This window comes from Podarcis filfolensis (assembly GCF_964270895.1).
Source record: "Podarcis filfolensis genome assembly, chromosome: Z".
Classification (NCBI taxonomy): Eukaryota; Metazoa; Chordata; class Lepidosauria; order Squamata; family Lacertidae; genus Podarcis; species Podarcis filfolensis.
In genome coordinates this window covers 35,333,723-35,354,936 of record NC_139617.1, presented here as the reverse complement: position 1 = coordinate 35,354,936, position 21,214 = coordinate 35,333,723, and the positions used below count along the sequence as shown (strand labels likewise).

Here is a 21,214-nt window from a genome sequence, read left to right as displayed (position 1 = left end):
TCTTTCTCTCACACACAAATATTTTATTAGGGTTGCTACACACCAATTCCTCTAGAGGGCGTGACGTGTTTTAGAGAAAAAGGCTCCAAAGCATGTGCAAAGTGGATTTTTTTAAAAGGGTAAAAATGATTTGAGAACAGTGAAGGGTGCCTTTCCTTTGCGAATACAGCTGGTTTTAAAAACAAACCCAACAACCAAAAGTCTGCAAAGTTACTTTTAGGCTTTAGCAAATATTTGCTAATCATAGGTCTAAGTGGAGGTTGCTGGGTAGCACTTTTGTGCTAACTGAAAATCAGTGAATGTCTATTATTATTATTAAACAATTATTATGACCTTATTTACAGGTGAAAGGACAGGTGGCCGCATTTCATTGTTATGAAAACTAGATGACAACAACAATAATTATGATGATGTTCTTATTATGGATCATTGTTGATTTTAAGTCTCAAGGCAATTCACAATCATATAAGGAACTAAAGCAGATTTTAAAATAATACCAAAAACAACAAATGAAGTTAGATTTAAAAGCAATACAGTGGTACCTCGGGTTACATACGCTTCAGGTTACAGACTCTGCTAACCCAGAAATATTACCTCTTGTTAAGAACTTTGCTTCAGGATAAGAACAGAAATCGTGCAGCGGTGGCGCAGCAGCAGCAGGAGGCCCCATTAGCTAAAGTGGTGCTTCAGGTTAAGAACAGTTTCAGGTTAAGAACAGACCTCCAGAACGAATTAAGTTCTTAACCCAAGGTACCACTGTACAGATAAATAGTCAAGGCAGAGATCTTTTAAAAAAGGTGCTTTTCAACTAAGTTTACTCAGAGTAAATACAATGAAAGTTATGGACCTTAGTCATATTCATTAAGATCATAACTGAAAAGCATGTTTAAAAAGGAACATAAACCTAGCAGCTGAATGAAGCATCCTAAAAATCCAATGTGAATAAAGTCTTAAGCTGGGTCAAATTTCTAGATACACTAAGATCACATGCACACCAAACATTTAAAGTACATGGCTTTGCCCAAAGAATCATGGGAAGTTTAATTTACTCATTCACAGCTACAATTCTCAGCACCCTTTTAAAAAAACTATAATTCCCATTATCCTTTGGAGGAAGTCATGCTTTAATTATGCTTTAAATGTATAGTATGGATGTGATATAAGATTGTGTCCTAGAACAGTTGATTGTGATGCTGACGATATGGGAAGCAAAACCTGGGATGTTATTATGTATTTTTCCATTTAATATCCCACCTTTCCCTCCCAGGAGCTCAAGATGGCTTATTCAGCAGTGACACTGAGGACCTGGTGTGTGATGGCAGCATTGCTGAATCTTTTGGAAGCAGTGCCATATTGCTGTCAGATTCAGTGTTGTATGCAAAGGGAACTGGTGTGAAGGAAAGTACAGCACAATCACTTCAAAAGAGGAAACCACAAAAAAAAAAAAAAAACCAGAGAGTATTGGTAAAAAGGAAATTGGAATTGAAAGCTAAGAGAGTCAAATCTCTTTGAAGAACTTGTGTAACCAGGTAAAGTACCATCAAGTCCAAGAGGATGCCTGCATGACTGACATATGCTATGTTCCCTACAGCAGCCCTGTAATGTAGAGACTGTTGTTTGCCATTCTCACATTGCAAATGAGAGGCAGGGAGGTTAAGTAAGAATGGCTTTGTTTAAGGCCACCAGGTGAGTTCATCACAGGAGAGGTGAGATTCAAACCAGAGATTTCGTGACTTTTAGTCTCTGAGATGCACTGGACTTCAACAGATAGGCTGGGAGTCCCACTACCTGGCTGCAGCACCTGACCTCAGGTGGGATACAATAGCAGTACTGCTACCATACAAATACGTATATACTGTTATGGGTTTTCCTGTAAGATTTCTATGTGTATAGGCTGCCTTGGGGCAATACCTGGGTCAGCTTTGACAAAAAAGTTGGGAAGTGATCTAGTGTTAGGCATAATTGATATAGGAGGCGCCTCTTCTAGTTATTTGGGTTTCTACATAAGTGCTTTGAATTTGGCCCAGTGGCAAATCGGCAATCAGCATAGTTAATACTACCATTGTTGCTATTAGTTTTACATTTATATCCCATATTTCCTCCAAGGAACTCAAAGTGGTGTACACAGTTTTGTTTCTTCCCATTTTATCCTCACAACAACCCTGTGAAGAATGTTAGGCTAAGAGTGACTGACCCTTCTCCAGGTTCCCTGCAAGGGAGGCTCAAAAGATGGTGACAAGGGAAAGGGCCTTTTCAGTGGTGGCTCCTCACCTGTGGATTGCTCTCCCAGGTGAAGTTCACCTTCTGCCTTCACTGCCATCTTTTTTGGTGCTGGACTGATCTTTCCCTTCAGGCTTTTGATGGACCAAACTAATTTTATTCTGCTGTTAGCATTCTGCCAGTGCTTCCTGTTATTGTTATAGTGTGTATATATGTCCATGAATTGTGATTGTATGATAATGTTAATGATAATGCTTCATTTGAATTTGTAATGGTATAATGTTTATATACTGTACTGGGAAAGGGACATAGCTTAATGGTAGATCATAGGTCCACAGTTCAATTTCCAGATAGGTCTGGGAAAGATTCTCTGTACCAAACCCCAAGAAGTTGCTGCTAGTCAGTGTAGACAATACTGAACAAGACTCAGCAGACGACAGCTTCTTATTTAATTCAGCCTTTAATTCAGAACTGTAAGGACTAGAATCTTACTTTATCTTTAGAGGAAGGGGTGTAGTTCAGTGGTACAGCATCTGCTTTGCATGCAGGAGGTCCCAGGTTCAGCCCCCAGTGGCATCTACAGGTATGGCTGGGAAAGAATTCTTGCCTGGAAACCCCGATTTGCTGCTGCAAGATAATGAAGACAAATACTGAGCTAGTTAGACTCAGTATAAGTTAGCTTCTTATGTTTATGTTTTTAAATGGAGGGTGCTTAGAGACCATGGCAATAACAAGTGAACAAATAAATTAATAATAATAATAATAATAAAGTTGCAGAACACATTGGTCTGGAGACTCCCTACTTGCGAGATGCCTTAGAAACGAACTGCAACCCTAATACACCAAATGTAGGTTTTGCTCAGAGGCTAAGGGTTCACTGGGGTTTTATTTCCAGTCCCTCTGCATTGCGTACGGGATTGCGCCCTTGGCCTCGGGAAGGGTGGCGGGGCCTTCTGTGGGGCGACTCCACGTGCACCGGCTCCACTTCCACGAGCGAGGCCTCCCGGGTCAGCCTGTGGTGCTTCTCCTCCCCAAGCCAAAGCGAGATTCCTCAGAGGCTCCGCCGCCCCGTGCGGTTCCTTTAAGAGTTGGCCTACGTGGCAGTGCTTCTCGCAGCGAGTGCAGCCACTTCCTGTGCAGCCTCGTTGCAATAAGAGCAGCAGCAGCAAGCTGCCAGCAGCCACCACAGGAGGGGTTGTCGGGGGTGTGTTTGAGTGAGCGGCTAGTCCGGTCTCCCAGGCGCAGCACCCAACACATCCTGGAGCGAAACCCACTGCTCCCTTCGCCACTCCCGCAGCACTCACTTAGCCATGGGGCAGAACGATCTGATGAGCACCGCAGAGGATTTTGCAGACCAGGTGGGTGTGGATTCATTCCTCTTTCCTCGCCCCACTTTCTCTTGAAGCAGAGGAGGCCTTACTGCACACATGGGGTTTTGCAGATATTTCTGTAGCGTCCAGTCCCTTTCCTTCACGCGTCTTCTTTGTATTATATAGGAGAGAAGAAGATTTGCGGAGTGGGGGTGTTGGTATTTTGTGCCTGCTGTGTGTGTGTGCGCTTGGGGGGGGGGGGAATTGGTCGTTGAGGATGCAATCTCGTTCCCAACATCATAGGATCCACCTCAGAGGGAATCGGGAGATCAGCCTTCCCCTCTCCCGAGTGCTTTGCACCCGCACAAATTTGAGGGGCGCGGCCCCATCTTTCAGTGATCTAATCTAAAATGACGGGGGAAGATTGCTTAAGAGTGTTCGCTTAATCGGTGTGGGATAAGTCTTACTTCCCCATCACAGGCAGAATGAGAAACTAAAGCCATGTTAAGAGGGCCAGGGTTTTATCACTCGCCTCCTCAACCTCCTAAAGGTTTGCGTCTTGCGATAATTGGGGCTCAGATCACCTGTGAATAGCCAGCCCTATCGAGTAGCTAATCAAGCTGAAACTCACCATTCCCCTTAAAGAGAACTCTGAATTATTATGGGACAGAAGACCACTTTCAGACATCATAGATTTTCCTCCCCACTGGCAATAATTTGCCTCTGAGATTAGAGGGATTCGCTTTAACGTTAGGGGTTGCACGTTAGCGAAATGAAGGCGTGTCCTGTGCGTTTCTTTGCTATATCTACCCTATCCTTGAGGGAGGTAAGAGATTTGACAATTTCCAGAAAATGGTGAAGTAGATGTTGGAATAGGGTGTTTATTTAACGTGGTCTATAAATGGGGGGGGGGAGAGAAAGGGAAAGAAAATGTGAAAATAATGGAAGTTTCTCTACCCATGAGCTTCTGGAATCTTGGGAGTGCTATGGTATCTAACCACCACCAGTATAATCTCTCTTTCCCTCTGTAGAATGTGTGAGTCATTTAATGTACCCTACCTTTGGAGTGGGGGCACAAAGAACTACCCCCATACTTTATTTTATTTTATTTTACTTTACTTTAATTTAATTTAATTTAAAACACTTTCCACATTTGGGGATATGGAGATTTCCAAAGTAATGTAAAGTCAGAAAAGAGGTTTTTCTTGGAGACCATGATCCTATCAAAATGCTGGACAAAGCATGAGGAAATTGATCGGTGTATTGGTAATATGCTGATCATTTGTCTGTGTTTTATATTTACCTTTACCTATTATATTTGAGTAGTATTCAAGTTTACAAAAACCCCAAGTCTTTTCTTACTTTTTTTTTTAAAAAAAACTGATTTCTGTACTGGAGGCATCAGTACCTCTGTTTGGGACTCCAGATTAAATAGAGTGCTAACACAAATCAATCTTATCCTAGGGTTGTTTATTAGCCAGAAGAGCCAAATCTTCACCTTTCTCTGGATCAAAAGTGAAGAGGCTAAAAACTTTCCTCCCTATCCCCTGTGTTCATGAATGAATGGAATTCAAGCTTCCTTTCCTTTCCTCAGCTCATGTGACACCTGGTTCCTTACTGCCCTTGTGTATATTTATTTTTAGCTTATGAGAAGGTAGAAAACTGCCCCAAACTATTCCTCTGGTTTCCTTTTTAAGAAGAAAATGACCAGGAGGTGTTGAAAGTTGTTTTAATTCTTTTGGCGTTAGGGGAAGAACACTTACCAAAGGCAGCTGGTGACACATTCTGTTGTTCAGGTGTGTGGAAGGTAAAAGACACTTCTCTGCTTCCTACCTTTTGGACAAAGGAAAAGACAATCTGGTATTATCTCATAAGCCAGTGTCAACTGTTCCTGTCCTGGTACAGGTTTATCTAAGCACAGTCTGGCACTGTGATGGAAAACATGTGTGAGACAGGCAACAGCTTAAGCTGTATGATGTGTCTGGTGCCTCTTAAGTGAACCAGCAAGTGATGTTGGGGTGGGTGTGTTGCCTTTACAAAAAAGGTACATACATCCTGTGGTACTCCAGGGTATTTCCCTCTTCTTAAATATAAAGCACTATAGAAATGAAACGAATAATAACAATTATTCTTTTCATTTCTATACTGCTTTATATTTAAGAAAATAAATCTCAAAGCAGTTTACATCCTACATTATTATCTGCTTTCTTTGGTTTGGAGACAGGATAATATCCCTTGGTAACAAATACATTTAACTGCATGACCTTAATTTACCCTGGGGGGAAAAAAGAAAAAGGCATCTGAGACGGCAAGCATGGTAACAGTGACTTCTGTCACTTCTGCAGTAAGAGTTTTTATAATTTGATGATCGAGGGCTCTGGAGCTTAGCAGCTTGACTGAACTTCTACACTACCCCAGCAAACAAAGTATGGGATGCTGTTGTAGTGCAGCAATTAGACTGCCATACTAGGACCCAGGAGACAAGGGTTCCGATCCTCACTCAGGTATAAAGTGCACTGGGTGACCTTGGGCCAGTCACTTACTCTCAAGCTAACCTTCCTTACAGGGTTGCTAGGATAAAATGGAGAGGGGGGAAAACAGTGTACACAACTGTGAGCCCCTTGGAGAAAAAGTGGGACAAATAACTAGACGTAGCATAGTGGCTGAGATGGCGCATAGGAAACAGGAAACTGCTTTATACTGAGTCAGACCCTCATCTAACTCAGAATAGTCTATACCAGCGGTTCTCCACCTGTGGGTCCCCAGATGTTGGACTACAACTCCCATCATCCCTGAGCTCTGGCCTTGCTAGCTAGGGGTGATGGGAGTTGTAGTTCAGCAACATCTGGGGACCCACAGGTGGAGAAAGGCTGGTCTATACTCACTGGCAGCAGCTCTCCAGGGTTTCAGGCAGGGAATCTCCCAACCCTACCTGGAGATACCTGGGATTGTGTCTGTGACCTTCTGGGTGCAAAGCAGATGTCAGAATAATAGAATCATGGAGTTGGGAGGGACCCCGAGGGTCATCTAGTCCAACCCCGTGCACTGCAGGAATGTTCTGCCACTGATCTATGTACCTTGATTCAGGAAGGCCCTGGCTCACCTTGAAGTTACGAAGTGTCAGATAATAGAAAGTACTACTTCATGCAGCGCGTAGTTGAACTATGGAACTCGTTCCCATAGGAGGCAGTGAGGGCCACAAACTTGGATGGTTTTAAAAGAGGATTGGACGTAATTCATGAAGGAGAACACTATCAATGGCTACTGGCCAGGATGGCTGTGCTCTGCCTCTGTGGTTTGAGGCGGTAATGCTTCTAAATACAAGTTGCCGTAAACCTCTGGAAGGAAGAGTGCTCTTGTGCTCGAAGCCTCCTTTCCGATTTCCATCAGGCCATAGTTAGCCACTGTGAGAACACGATGCTGGGCGAGGTAGGCCATTGACCTGATTCAGCAAGCTTTTCTTATGATCTTATGCAGCGGTCAGCAAACTTTTTCAGCAGGGGGCCGGTCTACTGTCCCTCAGACCATGTGGTGGGCCAGGCTATATTTGGAAAAAAAATATGAACGAATTCCTATGCCCCACAAATGACCCAGAGATGCATTTTAAATAAAAGGACACATTCTACTCATGTAAAAAACCACTGATTCCCGGACCGTCCGTGGGCCGGATTTAGAAGGCAATTCGGCCGGATCCGGCCCCCGGGCCTTAGTTTGCCTACCCATGATCTTATGTCTTTAGGCAAGCATATAAAAATGCTGAGTTAGCAGTAATAATGATCCCATTTTTCTCAGCCCCCCCCAATTCCCACACAGCTTCATTCTCCTTTAGCTAGCCCAGACAATTGCAGTGTCTTTCAGATGCTGCTAGACTACAACTTCCATCATCTCTGACTTCTGACTGAACTGGCTGGGGCTGATGGGATTTGGAATCCAACAACATCTGGACCCTAGAGGGCACCACAATGGCTACATCCCTTTTTAAACCTTCTACAGCCCAGTTTTGTTCTATCCCTAATATTTGATTCATGATAAATTCCCTGCACATGAGTTGCATCCTCCTGGCTTTGCTCAACAATTCTGCACCCATCCTCACCCCTGACAGCTCCCCATCTGCTCACATTTATTCTTTATCTCAACTCCTTGCCTCTTCACCTTGATTATGCTCCAGGTGCCAATAATCTTTTTGTATACTGCTACTCTGCAAAGTGCTGTGCACGTTAGTAATGATACATATTTTTAAAAAGTCAGCATTCTTGCCTAGAAACCATTGTTCTATCTAGCTCAGAATTTCCTTCACTGGCTGGCAGCAGCTCTCCAGGGTTTCAGGCAGGAGACATTCCTAGCCCTGTCTGGGGATGCAGGGAAGTGAACCATTGTGCTTGCATTGTGCTTGCACAGCAGATACTCTACCTCCTAGCCATGTCCCTTGCTAATAAAAACCCCACCTTAATATTGTCCTAGGAGCAGAGGTGCCTTGGTGAAACAATATTTTTTAAAGCATTATCTAGGACCATAGGAAGCTGCCTTTATGGCAGGGCAGATCATAGGTCCATCTAGCTTAGTATTATCTACACTGACTTGCAAAGGATTTTCAGGGTTTCAGACAGGGCTCTCCCTGTTGAATGGTCTCTTTAAATTTGAAGGTTCATTATTGTTCCACAAGATGTGTATTTCTTTAAAGGCCAGAGCAAATAACATGACCTTGTTTTACAGCTGTGAGCAGTATAGCAGGTGCTGTTAAGTTGTGGTAATTAAGTTGCTGGGTAAAGAGCAGCATGTAGCTCTCTCAGTACCCTGGTGGATGGGTCATGCTTATTGATATATTGTAATTTAGTGTAAAAGGAGTTTTTGTTTTTGTTATTAAAACTTAGCAAAAGTTATTTAGCTATTTCTTGAATGTGTGGTCTCCCCAGCATGCTTTCTGCAGTGCAACTAATCTGCAAATAGCCAATACTCTCAGTCTTACCTGGGGATGCCTGGGATTGAACCTTGGACCTTCTGCATGGAAAGCAGATGCTCTACCCTGAGTTGTGTCTCTTCCATGCTACTGGCAGGCCCATCAGCTGGATAGAAAAAGTCAATATTTTTGTAATCCATAAAATGCAGGGCGACAACAGATGTTTTGGATCTGCATCTTCTGCCCAGTTTTGCAAGAGTGCATTCTCAGATGCTTCTTTCCATTAAAAAGAGGAAACTGTGCATTTATATGTATATCTGCATGTTTATTTCTATGAGTTTGTTTACACTAGTTGCGAAATGAGGTTTCTTAAACACACATTCTGAAAGCCCAGTTGTCCAGGAGAAGATCTTTCTTGCCCTTCCCAAAATGACTTTCACTAAAAATAACTTTTTTTCGCACTGATTTTTTTGTTTTTTAAATACTCACATCTTCTTAGCCACGTACTCTGTTGGTCTAATGTTCAAATGGTGAGTTGGCAGAGCTGTGAAATAAGGATGTGTCTGTCTTAGTTCAAATACGAATGAGGCTTCTTACTTGGTCTTCAACAGTCTGCTCTTCCCATCTTGTGGGGACAAATTGAGGTATGGCAGGGCTGCTTTTGGGTGAGAAGACAGACCAGGTATGTGGAAACCTTAGCTTTCCAGATGTTACTGGACTACCACTCCCATGAGCCCCAACTAGCATGGCCAGGAATGGTGGGAGTTGTAGTTCAGCCATATCGGGAGGACCAAAACTTACCCACACCTAGGACTGACACAGGAACAGAGTTCGCATTTCTGCCACTGGAATTCTCATTGCCACATGGGCCCATAATCACAAGGGGTTCACCCCCCCCATGGGTCCCTTTAGGAATCTTCCAGACTCCTTTCCTAAATTGTTGGCTTTCATTTCAAAAGAAAAAGATGCTTTTAATTTTCTTCATTTTGAGGATTTTTTTTAAAGCACGAAAGCAGTATTTTTTGAATTGTTTAGTAAAATGCAAATCTGTTCCTGCCTTCAGTTGATCTAGCCAATGAGTGCAAACTGGCAAAATTATCTGGTGTGTGTGAGGGCGTGTTTGGATCCTCTTGAAATTGCAAGGTGGATATTCATTTTTTAAATATACGCAAACCATAACCTCTAGCAGCAACTGATTCACTTCTGCCATGGTTGCAAAAGGCAGCCTCAAGTGTTTTGCAAGTACAGTACTTTGCAATTTAATTGCAAAGCAGCTGTTGAGGTTTTTGCAGCTAAATTGATTTCTCTGCCAACTTCTCCAGATAATTTTCTCTTCATGTCCCTTACCCCAGCAGACGGGCCAATTACCACCTGTGCAACTACAAAGCAAAACCATTCAACTTTGGGGGAGTGCAGCAATGTACCACAGGTTATATGTCTGTATGTGGGGAGAGATATTTGCACAGTTGGCGTTTGTGTAACAAGTAACTCCTGAAAACATCTAATCTGGGATTTAATTGAAGATTCTTTAGATAAGGAAGGGGAGGAATGGAAAATTCAACTCTGCAAGCTATCATTTTTTGGATTGGCTGGCATTTCTGCTCTAATTTGTGTGATGCCAGCATGGTTGTGATAAGCTAAAACACCCTGAAGGGGAAACAAGTTGCTACGATTGCACCGGTAGGATTGTGATATGGGATTCTCTAATTTATGCTGGCTGTGGTTGCTAGCCTTTTGTGGTTGCCACCAAAACTTGAGAGACCACATTATCCCATATATACACAGTAGGTCCCTGCAGTGTACAGGAGAGCATAGTCAAGTTCCAAAGACCTCAGAAGCCTACTTCATAGTAATTCGCAGCAGATCTTTCAATATGGATGTGTGGAACAGCATTCCCATCAAGACAACAACAGGTGCCCACTATCTGCACTTTTCTGGAAACAATGGAAACTTGTTGTTGTTCTGATAGGCTTTTCCAGCTTAATGGATAGGTTCTGTAATGTGTGTCTAAAGGTAAAGGCACCCCTGACCGTTAGGTCCAGTCACGGACGACTCTGGGCTTGCGGCGCTCATCTTGCTTTATAGGCCGAGGGAGCCAGCATTTGTCTGCAGACAGCTTCCGGGTCATGTGGCCAGCATGACTAAGTCGCTTCTGGCAAACCAGAACAGCGCACGGAAACGCCGTTTACCTTCCCGCTGGAGCGATTCCTATTTATCTACTTGCACTTGATGTGCTTTCAAGCTGCTAGGTTGGCAAGAGCCGGGACCGAACAACAGGAGCTCACCCCGCCGCGGGGATTTGAACCGCTGACCTTCTGATCGGCAAGGCCTAGACTCTGTGGTTTAGAACACAGCGCCACCGGGTGTCTACCTCATATTATTTTTAAATTTATCTGTTGTTATTTTATGTGGTCCTTAAAACTGTTCTTCGCTGTGTTTATTGCACTGTGTACATTGCCTTGAGGCAATGTAGATAGCGAGATGATCGCTAGCTAGCTAGATAGCTGTAGCTCAGTAATACAGCACCTGCTTTTTATGCAGAAGGTTCCAAGTTCAACCCCTGGCATTTCCATATAGGGCTAGGAGAGACCCCTGCCTAAAACCCTGGAGAGCTGCTGCCAATCAGTGTAGACAGTACTGGGCTAGAGAGATGAACAGTCTCACTCGTCATAAGATGGTGACCTTTGCTACTAGCAATTGCCCTTTCTCTTCCCCAACAAGCCTCGTTTCCAGAGCTCAGCCCTGAAGAAAACTAGACCCAGTAGAAAATCTGAATTGAATGCAGCCAGGTGCTCTGTAATTGTTGTTTATTTTACCCTCTTTTCCATTACAAGGCTTGGCAGGCCATTCATGTAACCTCATTAGCAGCCAAGCTGTCTGCATAAAAGTCCTTCCCACTAATGGTTTAGCTTGAGAGAGAATAAGCTGCTGGTTTCCTCTCCAACATCTTTATATTCTTACCCTAGGTACTCTGTTCACAAGCTCAGTAGATCCATTAGTATAGAAACTACAGGAGAAAAACATGCTGCTTTTTATTATGTACAGTGTAGGATAATCTACCCACTCTCAGGGTTTTCCAAAACAAAACCATCCGCTTCACACACCTGTAGGAAGCTCTATAACTCTTCTATTTGGGTTATTTCTTTAGATCAGATAATCTCTATACCATTTTCTGACATTTAACCAGTTGCAACTATGTGAGCGTGAGGCAGGGGGAGGAGCTACAGCAGGGGTCAGCAAACTTTTTCAGCAGGGGGCCAGTCCACTGTCCCTCAGACCTTGTGGGTGGGGGCCGGACTATATTTTTTGGGGAGGGGGAGAATGAACAAATTCCTATGCCCCACAAATAACCCAGAGATGCATTTTAAATAAAAGGACACATTCTATTCATGTAAAAACACGCTGATTCCTGGACCGTCCGTGGGCCGGATTGAGAAGGTGATTGGGCCAGATCCGGCCCTCAGGCCTTAGTTTGCCAACCCATGAGCTGCAGGTTTTAAGCAACTGAGAAACAAGAAAGCCAAAAGCAACTACTATGTAAATCAAGGAACGTGCAGGCCTCCATATGCTGTTGGACTACAGCTCTCCTCAGCCCTAGCCAGGATAATGGGAGCTGTAGTCCAACAATGTCCAGAGGGCCACAGATTTCTCAATCCCTGATGTAAATGATCAGCATTAACAAGTGTGATCTGAAATCAGTAATTGCATGTCTCACTGTGTCTTCCTCCAGAGGTCTAGAACCATGTTGTAAATATTGAATTTAAGATGTTTAGGGTTCCAGGACAGTTTGCCAAACCTCTGTCCCAGTTTCAAATTTTGTTTATTTGCATCTAGTCACATCTAATCACCATCACAAGTGCAAGGGTTCAAAAAAAACAAGGGAAAATATGTATCCACATAGTAACATGAGTTAACAAATAATTTCTTCATGAAAGGTGCCAGATTTCTTGTAAAATTCTTATCAGGGGAGGAATCGTGAAACTATGAAAAAGGCTATTCAATTTGAGTAAATATGTTCCATGCTTTTCTCCTTGTTTCTTCTTCCAGATTTCCTCGGTTAGTTCCACCCAAAAGTACAATTCTGTGTGTTAGTCATGTATGGTCTGTGAGCATGTCTGGATTTTTACTTACTGCTTTTGCATCTTGCTCTCTCTGTGTGTATAAGCAATCTCAGCACTTGCATTTTAACCTGGAGAGCTGCATAAATTCCTGCCTTGTTGCATGGTGGATATCAGGAGTTGGGGACGTCTGGTGATCACAGAATCATAGAATCATAGAGATGGAAGGGACTCCCAAGGGTCATCTAACCCAACCCCCTGCAATGCAGGAAACTCAGCTAAAGCATCCATGACAGATGGCCAGCCAAACTCTGCTTAAAAGCATCCAATGAAGGAGAGTCCACAACTGCCTGAGGGATTCTGTTCCACTATTGAACTGCTCTTACTGTCAAATCTCCTTTCTTGTAACATGAAGCCATTGGTTCAAGTCCTACCCTCCAGAGCAGAAGAAAACAAGCTTGCTTCATCTTCCATGTCTCGGTCTCCTTTTTCCCAGGCTAAACATACCTAGCTCCTTCAACCGTTCCTCATAAGGCTTGGTTTCTAGATCCTTAATCATCTTGGTCACCCTCCTCTGCACACATTCCTGCTTGTCAATATCCTTCTTAAATCGTGGCGCCTAGAATTGGACACAGTATTCCAGGCACAATAGAGTGGTACTATTATTTCTGTTGATGCAGCCTAGAATAGCATTAGCTTTTTTTTGCTGCTACATCACACTGTTGACTCATGTTAAGCTTGTGGTCTACTAAGACCCCTAGATCTTTTTCACATGTACTGCTGGTAAGCCCGGGGTCTTACATTTGTGCTGCTGGTTATTCATGCCCAAGTTTAGAATCTTGCAATTGTCCCTATTGAATTTCATTTTCTTAGCTTGGGCCCAGTTTTCCAATCTGTTACGGTCATTTTGAATCCCAATTCTGTCCTCTTTGGCATTAGCTATCCCTCCCAATTTGGTGTCATCTGCAAACCTGACGATCACCCCCTCAATTCCTTCATCTAAGTAATTTATAACAACGTTGAACAGAACCCTGCGGCACCCCACTTGTAACTTTTTTCCTGGATGACAAGGAACCATTAATGCACAGCTTTCCAAATTGTGTGTCATGACACATTAGTGTGTCGGCTGCAGTGTTTAGGTGTGTCACACGAACGCTTCCCATGCTGCTCCTGGGGCTAGTTCCCCTGATCCACCAAGTTTTTTAACTCCATCAGAAAAAGAAATGAGATTAGTCTGGCATGACTTGTTTTTGAGAAACCTGTGCTGGGTCTTAGTATTCACAACATCCTTTTCTAAGTGCTCACAGACCAACTGTTGAGTAATCTGTTCTAGAACCTTTCCTGGTATCAATGTCAAGCTCACCAGTCGGTAGATACCTGGATCTTATTTTCTTCCCTTTTCGGAAGACTGGGACAACATTTGTCCACCTCCAGTCTGCTGGGACCTCACATGCTTTCTAAGAGATCATAGGCAGAGGTTCTGGGATTACACCGCAAGCTCCTTTAGTACCCTTGGGTGCAGCTTATCAGGCCCTGGAGGTTTGAAATCAACTAAAGTAGCTAGGTATTCCCTTACCATCTCTTCCTATCTTGGTCTGCAGCTCCCTCCTAACATCATTAATCTGTTATTGCTTTCCTTTTGTGCAAAGACAGAGGCAAAGTAGTTGTTGAGCAGTTCCACCTTCTCTCTGTCACCCAATAGCATTTTTCTGTCTTCTCCACATAGAGGACCTACCACTCGCTTGTTGTTCCTCTTGCTTCAAACACAGCCGAAGAAACATGTCCATCTTAAATCTCAGTTCATCTGTAAGCTCCTTATGCAGCAACTCTGGTTTGTTTAGATACCTCCCACTTTTCTTTCTTGTCTGCATTTGGTCCTTCAGTATTTTGCCCTCAAGAAGCTCCCATCCATCTTGGGCTCCCTTCTCGTCAGATGTTTCTGACCATGGGATCTCACCCAGTAGCACTTTAAGCTTTTCGAAATTGGCAAGTCCAGTGTGCCTGTCCGAACTACGCTCACCTTTCCCTTGCCTCTATCATGAACCTAGGAGGAGAGGACACGATCACTTCCTCCCAAGTTTCCAAGTACTTCCACTTTGTCAGTCAGTTCCTCCTTATTGGTGAGGACCAGGCCTGCAAACAATCAAGCCTCCAAACAGCTCGGACAAACTACCAGCTTTAATCCAAAAGAAACAAGCTGATTCTCTTCAGTCTCCTCCACCAATCCTTGCAAACACCCCTGTTTACGAGTCCTGTTCACGAGCTCCCGGTTGTGAGCTCCCAGAAGTTACTTGCCTGGCATTATTCACAATGTAGTTTTCATCTGCCCCAGCTTGCTGGTTGGTTGTCCCGTAACCATGCTCAACAAACAGCATGAAGACTTATTTTTATCTGCTTACTTCCTGTGAAGGGTGCATTTACCCAGTCATCAGAAACGAGTGTGGCAAGCCTTTCCTGGTATAAATAAATGTAGGAGTGTGTGTGCATGTATCGCTGCTTGAATCCAGAAAGCTAGCCTATTGGGGGAAATGCTAGGCTGAAGCTTTTATCCTGACTTGCTTTTTTTCTATGTGCCAGGAAGGGTGGGTTTTTTTGGGGGGCGGGGAGCTGGAAAACCTCTTTTTTTGTAACCATTTCTTAAATTGCTTTGTCCAATATAAAGAGAAACAAGTAAATGTACAAAACCATAACAAGATAAAACAAATCCAAAAAAGATAACGAAACAACGTACAGTGGTACCTCGGCTTAAGTACTTAATTTGTTCCGGAGGTCTGTTCTTAACCTGAAACTGTTCTTAACCTGAGGTACCACTTTAGCTAATGGGGCCTCCTGCTGCTGCCACCGCGCGATTTCTGTTCTCACCCCGAAGCAAAGTTCTTAACCCGAGGTACTATTTCTGGTTAGTGGAATCTGTAACCTGAAGCGTCTGTAACCCGAGGTACCACTGTAATAGGGTTTCTGGCACCCTGCTTACATTAATAAAAGGGCAGCTAAAGAATACTATAGAACAGGAATGAGGAGAATCCTGTGGCCTGCCAGATATTGCAGGAATTCCAGTACCCATTAGTTCTGACCATTGACCCTACTGGCTGGGGCTTAGGTGAGGGGGGAGCCCAGCAATGTCTGGAGAGCCACAGTTTCTATACCCCTGCTATATAAAGTTGCCTGAATTGAGAGATCCTTCAAACTTGGGGTAAGAAGCTAAGCTGCCTCCCTGAACAGTTACAGACAAACCATTTTGCAGCACCATCTGAACATGGAGTGGCAAAAGTCTCCATAACTCTTGGTCTCAAGGTGCCCCAGGGCAAAAGGACTCACACCAGGAAATTTTGGCTGTTCACAGAAATTTTGTGGTGGTAGGGAAGCAAAGGCAAGGATTCACAGGTAAGTGGGCATAGGATTGCAATCTATATTATACATTCTGGGGAGAGAGCGGGCAGAGAATCCACTCTTTCTCTCCTAGTGCTAGAGCTCAAAGTCATCTAATTGAACTGATTGGTTTGGCAGTAGATCCAGGATGAGCAAAAGGAAGTACTTTACACTGTGTGTACATTTAAATTATGGAGTACACTGAAGAGGGCCACTAGCTTAAATTAGCTTTAAAAAAGAAATCATGGAGAATTTGGTCTGTTAAAAGGCTCTGGTTAAATAGACTTATCTCTGAGCCTTTTGTCTCATAAATGGTCAGTACTGGAGTAAACGAGGCATCTTTGGAGCATCTAGGGCTGGCAATTGAGAACCAGTGTGTTATAATGGTTAAGAGCGCTGGATGAGTACCTGGGAGACAGGTTCAGATCCCCACTTGGCCATGAAGCTCACTGTGTGAGCTGTGGGCCATTCACTACCTCTCAGCCTTGGCTATCTCGCAGAGCTGTTATGAGGATTAAATGAGGAAATGATAGATAGATAGATGATAGATAGATAGATAGATAGATAGATAGATAGATAGATGATAGATAAATGCATTATGAGAAACAAGGTGGTGGATTAGCAAATCCTTTAGTGTGACCTTTTGCTATAGCTCTGGGATTAGACTGCCTACAGTGGCCTTCACTAACCTGGTGCCATCTTGGTTGGTTTGTGTGTGTGTTTTGGAATACAACTCCCATCAGCTGCAGGCAGCATTGCTGATAGTTGGGCATGATAGAAGTTGTAGTCCCATAAAATCTGGGGAGTACCCAAGTTTTCAAAGGCTGGTTCATTGCAAGTCCCCCCCTCCCCTCCAGTTTTGATTAGCCATGGTCTCTGTACAGTCATACAATTGGAGACATTTTCAAGCTAGATGCATTTGGCATGTGCCCCATTTCCACCATTTATGTAACGTGCGTCAAGGGGCATGGCTCCTGCATCAGGAGGGAACTTGCTCTGGCTAGAATCTCCTGGTGGGTCAACCTTACCACCCAAGATACAAATTTGGTTTGTTTACATTTAAGTGATGAGAAGGCATTCCCCAAGCCAAACACTTGGAAGTGCCCTTAAGGACATTAGGAAAAGCTTTGCTGGATAAGATGAAAGGCCCATGTAGTCCAACATGTTCTTACAATAGCCAACCAGAGGCCCATTAAGGGAAGCCTGAAAGCAGAACCTGAATCTTTCCCTCTCACGATTCCCAGCAACAAGTATTGAGGTGTGCTACCTCTGACACCGGAGGGAGAACACAGCTGTGCTTTGAGGGGAAAGCCATCCCTATCCAGGTAGGAAGCCAGGCGGTCCCTGCTTCCTGCCCATTCTTCTCACCTGTGTTTCTTTCCCCTGGCAGTTCTTGCGAGTGACAAAACAGTACCTCCCGCATGTGGCCCGCCTCTGCTTGATCAGCACGTTCCTTGAAGATGGCATCCGCATGTGGTTCCAGTGGAGCGAGCAGAGGGACTACATTGATGCCACATGGAACTGTGGGTACTTCCTGGCCTCCATCTTTGTCTTCATTAACCTTTTTGGACAGCTAAGTAAGTGGCACAATATTGAGATCCATGTATGCTTGTTGTTAAATGGAGATTCTGGTTCCTGGACCAAGGGACCCATAAATTCTCTGCTTGGACTACAGCTGCCCAGTCTATAATAGTGGCATGTCCTCTACAAGATCACAACCCTTAAGAGCATTCACAGTCCCCTTCCCCACCCCACCCCTTTATGCCAGATGACAGGTTTTGAAGCTGCCCTCACTCCTCTTAAAACTAGGGGTGGGGAAGCGGATACATCCGGCAGGCCGAATCCTTATCACCCCTCCCCAAATTTGACAATTATGCCTAGTGGTGAGGTGCTTTGAAGCCCCATTAATCAGCTGATCTGCAGGGCTTCAAAGCACCATTTGGGGCTCTTGGTAAGGGACTGGCTGCAAAGAGCCCTGCACTGTGCTTTGAAGCCCCACAGATCAGCTGATCAGCAACACTTAAGGAGACCCTTCTGGCCAACCCAGCTTGTGTTTTTACCCTCCTGCTGACAACACACACGGTATCAAGTGATTGGCAGGTGGGCCAAGTTAAGCCCTTGGACTAGAGGTCCCCCACCCTCTTTAGTGATAGGAGCCCCAGTCATCATACTGTCAGATTGTGGGCAGCCTTTCCAGGTTCCTCCTATAAATACAGGTAGTGACCCTTTTGCGGGGGGGGGGGGGTGTTCCGTTCCCAGCACCTGCATGCATAGCCAGAGCATTCATAAGCATGCTGCACCCCATTACACCCCCACACCCGTTCCGGCCTCTTCTGGGTCCAAAATGACTTGTACATCAGCAATTGTGCATCAATTACGCATGCCTAAAATGGTTGCCACCTCTACAAGTCAACCATCCTTACATTCTCCTGCAGAGTCATTTTCATTCTTCTTCACCCATTCTCTTCTCTCACCCCGCCCCCCGTGGCTTATAAAGCAGAAACAACCACTCACAGGCCTCTCATTTTCCAATCCTGCAGCAGTACACCATGGCTTGATGCCCAACAGCTCATGTAGGTGAGCTTTGGAGTATTTCCTTAGTTGTGAATTGCAGTGACAATTGCTTAATATACTCTTGGCTTAATATACTGTAGACGAGCAGTGGGGAATCTCCACTCCGTGGACCTGATTTCAGCCAACCCATGCCCAACAGCCCTTCACCTGACTGTATATGACAGCTGATCATCAGTGCATGCCAAGCCCTGGACCTTTGCCTATGCGCTTTGTTTTTGTCTCTCTTTTGGCTCCCATGTCTGTCAGCACTCTGTCCCCTGAGTTTGCTTTTAGTGGGAAAGGAAAATGGGTCAGCTGATGTCATGGCCATGTCACATGGTTGACAGGCAGGTGATTTGGTGGCTGCTGGACTAGTGCTTAAAAACAAGGCTGCCTTTAAAGAGATTGATGTTGCTAAAGTTTGAGGAATGAAGGCTATGGTTCAAGAGACAAGCCAGCAAGAAAGGTTTGCAGGCGAGTCAAGGATTTAAAACATAAGAGGGTCAACAGAACCTTAGCAAGGGGGACATGATGCACTAATGCTGTTGACTTGGCTATTTCTTCTCTTCCGCCTCCTTTCCTAGGTGGCTGCATCCTAGTGCTGAGTAGGAACTTTGTTCAGTATGCCTGCTTTGGATTATTTGGCATTATAGCACTCCAGGTAAGGAAATCAATCCCAACTCTTAATTGCACAACACTGAAAAATCGTGCCTATTCACACTTGCGCCTCCTGGCTCTGAAGCTGGAGGTTCCATTGCCCCGCAAGTGCCCCTCCAGTAGCAAACTAGGGTGTCTGAGTGCTGACGGGCTCGAAGTCAAAACAAGAGGCGTGGTCGCATTAGCCCTGAGTTATGTAGAAGTGAAAAAACAACAACACGTCTTGTTTTCTCAAAGAAAACCACAATGGGGGGGGGGGGGGCAAACAGAAATTTAAAAACAGCCCCGTGTCCAGCAGTGTAACATTCAGTACTTCAGGCGGAATCTGCACACTCCCCTTGAGCCCTGAGCTATGATGGCTATGCTCTTCCTCACAGCCAGAAGCAACACTGCAGTTGCTGTGGGGAGAATGCTCTTGTGCTTGGGTCCTGCTAGTGTGGCATCTGGGCGGCCACTGTGAGAACATGATGCTGAACTAAATGAGCTGTTGACATGATCCAACAGACTCATCTTATGATCTTATCTTATGAGATAGCTGCTGCAAAGTTTTTGGGAGCAGGGAAGTAAAATAAATTTAAAATGGGTACCCTCCTCTTCTAAGTCATTCACATGTTTGCAAAATATATTAGCAGTAAGGCTGTAAAGCATTTGTTTTTCTTTAGCAAAAAAGTGCTACTCCATTTTCACTCTCATACCCCTTGCTTGTCCAAAGAACCCATTTTATTTACACAGTGACATTAATGTGCATAGATCTTTGCAGAGAAAGCATAAGTGAACGTAACAGATCCTTGGTCCCAAGGAGTTTGTGTGCTAAATAGGGGACAGAAAAAGAGTGTGGGAGAGGGAAGGTAGAAGAAGCAATGAAAGTGAGCATCAGCAGATAGATGCCAAGCTTCTTTTTGGAGTATTTAGCTGCTTCAACCTCAAGATCAAAAGGAAAAGGTGGTTTTAAGCAAAGGGTTCAATCGTGTCTGGTTGTTTCCTCCTAGACAATTGCATACAGCATTTTATGGGATCTGAAGTTTTTGATGAGGTATGTCTCATTCTCTTTTATCTCGTTTTACTAGTTCTTGCCTATTTAATCTTAGTTTCATTTATCATTCACTTCTAACCAGCCAGCATTGAGGAAAATGATTATAGCGTCCCTTGTGCATTTTGCTTGTCAAGGTTGCTTTTGAATGTTTCTTAACGTTTTATGACCATCGCTATCATCTGTTACCTGCCTTTCACTCTTAAGGCCTCAGTTTGGCGACAACAATCAAGTCGCAAGGTTAAAAACTGTTTACAACTTACAATCACAGAAATAAGGTGGATCCCAAAAGATATATACATCTCAGGTGTCAAAATGTAAGCCACTTTCACTCTTGGGACTTGTCACTCAAAAACTCCAGAGGCAACCAGCATATAACCTTTAAGCATCTTAAGACTTGTAACAGCATATTTGATTGTGTCACTTTAATTTTTGTTGGTGCACAAGCCCTTTGTGAATCTTGTCACACCTGGTGTAGGTATTCAGGTGTGTGTGTTTTGGACTAACTATATTTCACCATCTACAGGAACCTTGCTCTGGGGGGTGGTCTGCTGCTGCTGTTGGCTGAATCACGGTCAGAGGGGAAGAGCATGTTCGCCGGAGTCCCCACCATGCGGGAAAGTTCCCCTAAGCAGTACATGCAGCTGGGCGGACGAGTGCTGCTGGTCCTCATGTTTATGACACTGCTGCATTTTGATGCTAGCTTCTTTTCGGTAAGTGGCCCAAACATTGCAAATAATTTGTTTTTATTTAGGAGGAGAGGTATTTTTGTATGGGATTTGCCTCCTCCTCCTCCAGCTCCTCCTATTCCCAGCACTGGTAGGTGCCTATTGATCCTGGTAGGGTGGAAAGCAGGGAGGCCAATGTCGGGCGGAGCCAGAGCAAGGGATGGGCAGGCAGAGTCAACCGATTATAGTTTTCTCCTCACCCTCCTTCCTAATGAGATGCTATTGTTATTTATTGTATGCATTGGCCATATTTTTTGCACTCAGCTGCCTCAAAGCAAGTCATACAGTAAAAATAAAATAGCAAAGACATTAATATCAGATTTTAAAACAGCAATAGGTAACTAAAATAATGTATTTACAAGGAATGTGTCCTTCCACTGCGTGTAAAGGAT

The 21,214-nt window shown here is 44.1% G+C and overlaps 1 protein-coding gene across 2 annotated transcripts in view; it reads left to right on the top strand.

The window, feature by feature from the left end:
* Nucleotides 1-3,237: 3,237 nt before the first annotated feature.
* SURF4 (surfeit 4) overlaps nucleotides 3,238-21,214 on the top strand; it is a 19,052-nt gene continuing 1,075 nt past the window's right edge. The window contains exons 1-6 of one of the 2 annotated variants that reach the window (XM_083596592.1): nucleotides 13,846-14,049; nucleotides 15,829-15,869; nucleotides 17,245-17,431; nucleotides 18,992-19,068; nucleotides 20,054-20,097; nucleotides 20,621-20,807. In XM_083596592.1, coding sequence (XP_083452718.1) covers nucleotides 17,326-17,431; nucleotides 18,992-19,068; nucleotides 20,054-20,097; nucleotides 20,621-20,807 — 414 coding nt within the window. In that variant the 5' untranslated portion in view covers nucleotides 13,846-14,049; nucleotides 15,829-15,869; nucleotides 17,245-17,325. Of the gene's footprint in view, nucleotides 3,579-13,845; nucleotides 14,050-15,828; nucleotides 15,870-17,244; nucleotides 17,432-18,991; nucleotides 19,069-20,053; nucleotides 20,098-20,620; nucleotides 20,808-21,214 lie in introns of those variants that run through there. The other variant, XM_083596591.1, reaches the window with a different exon arrangement.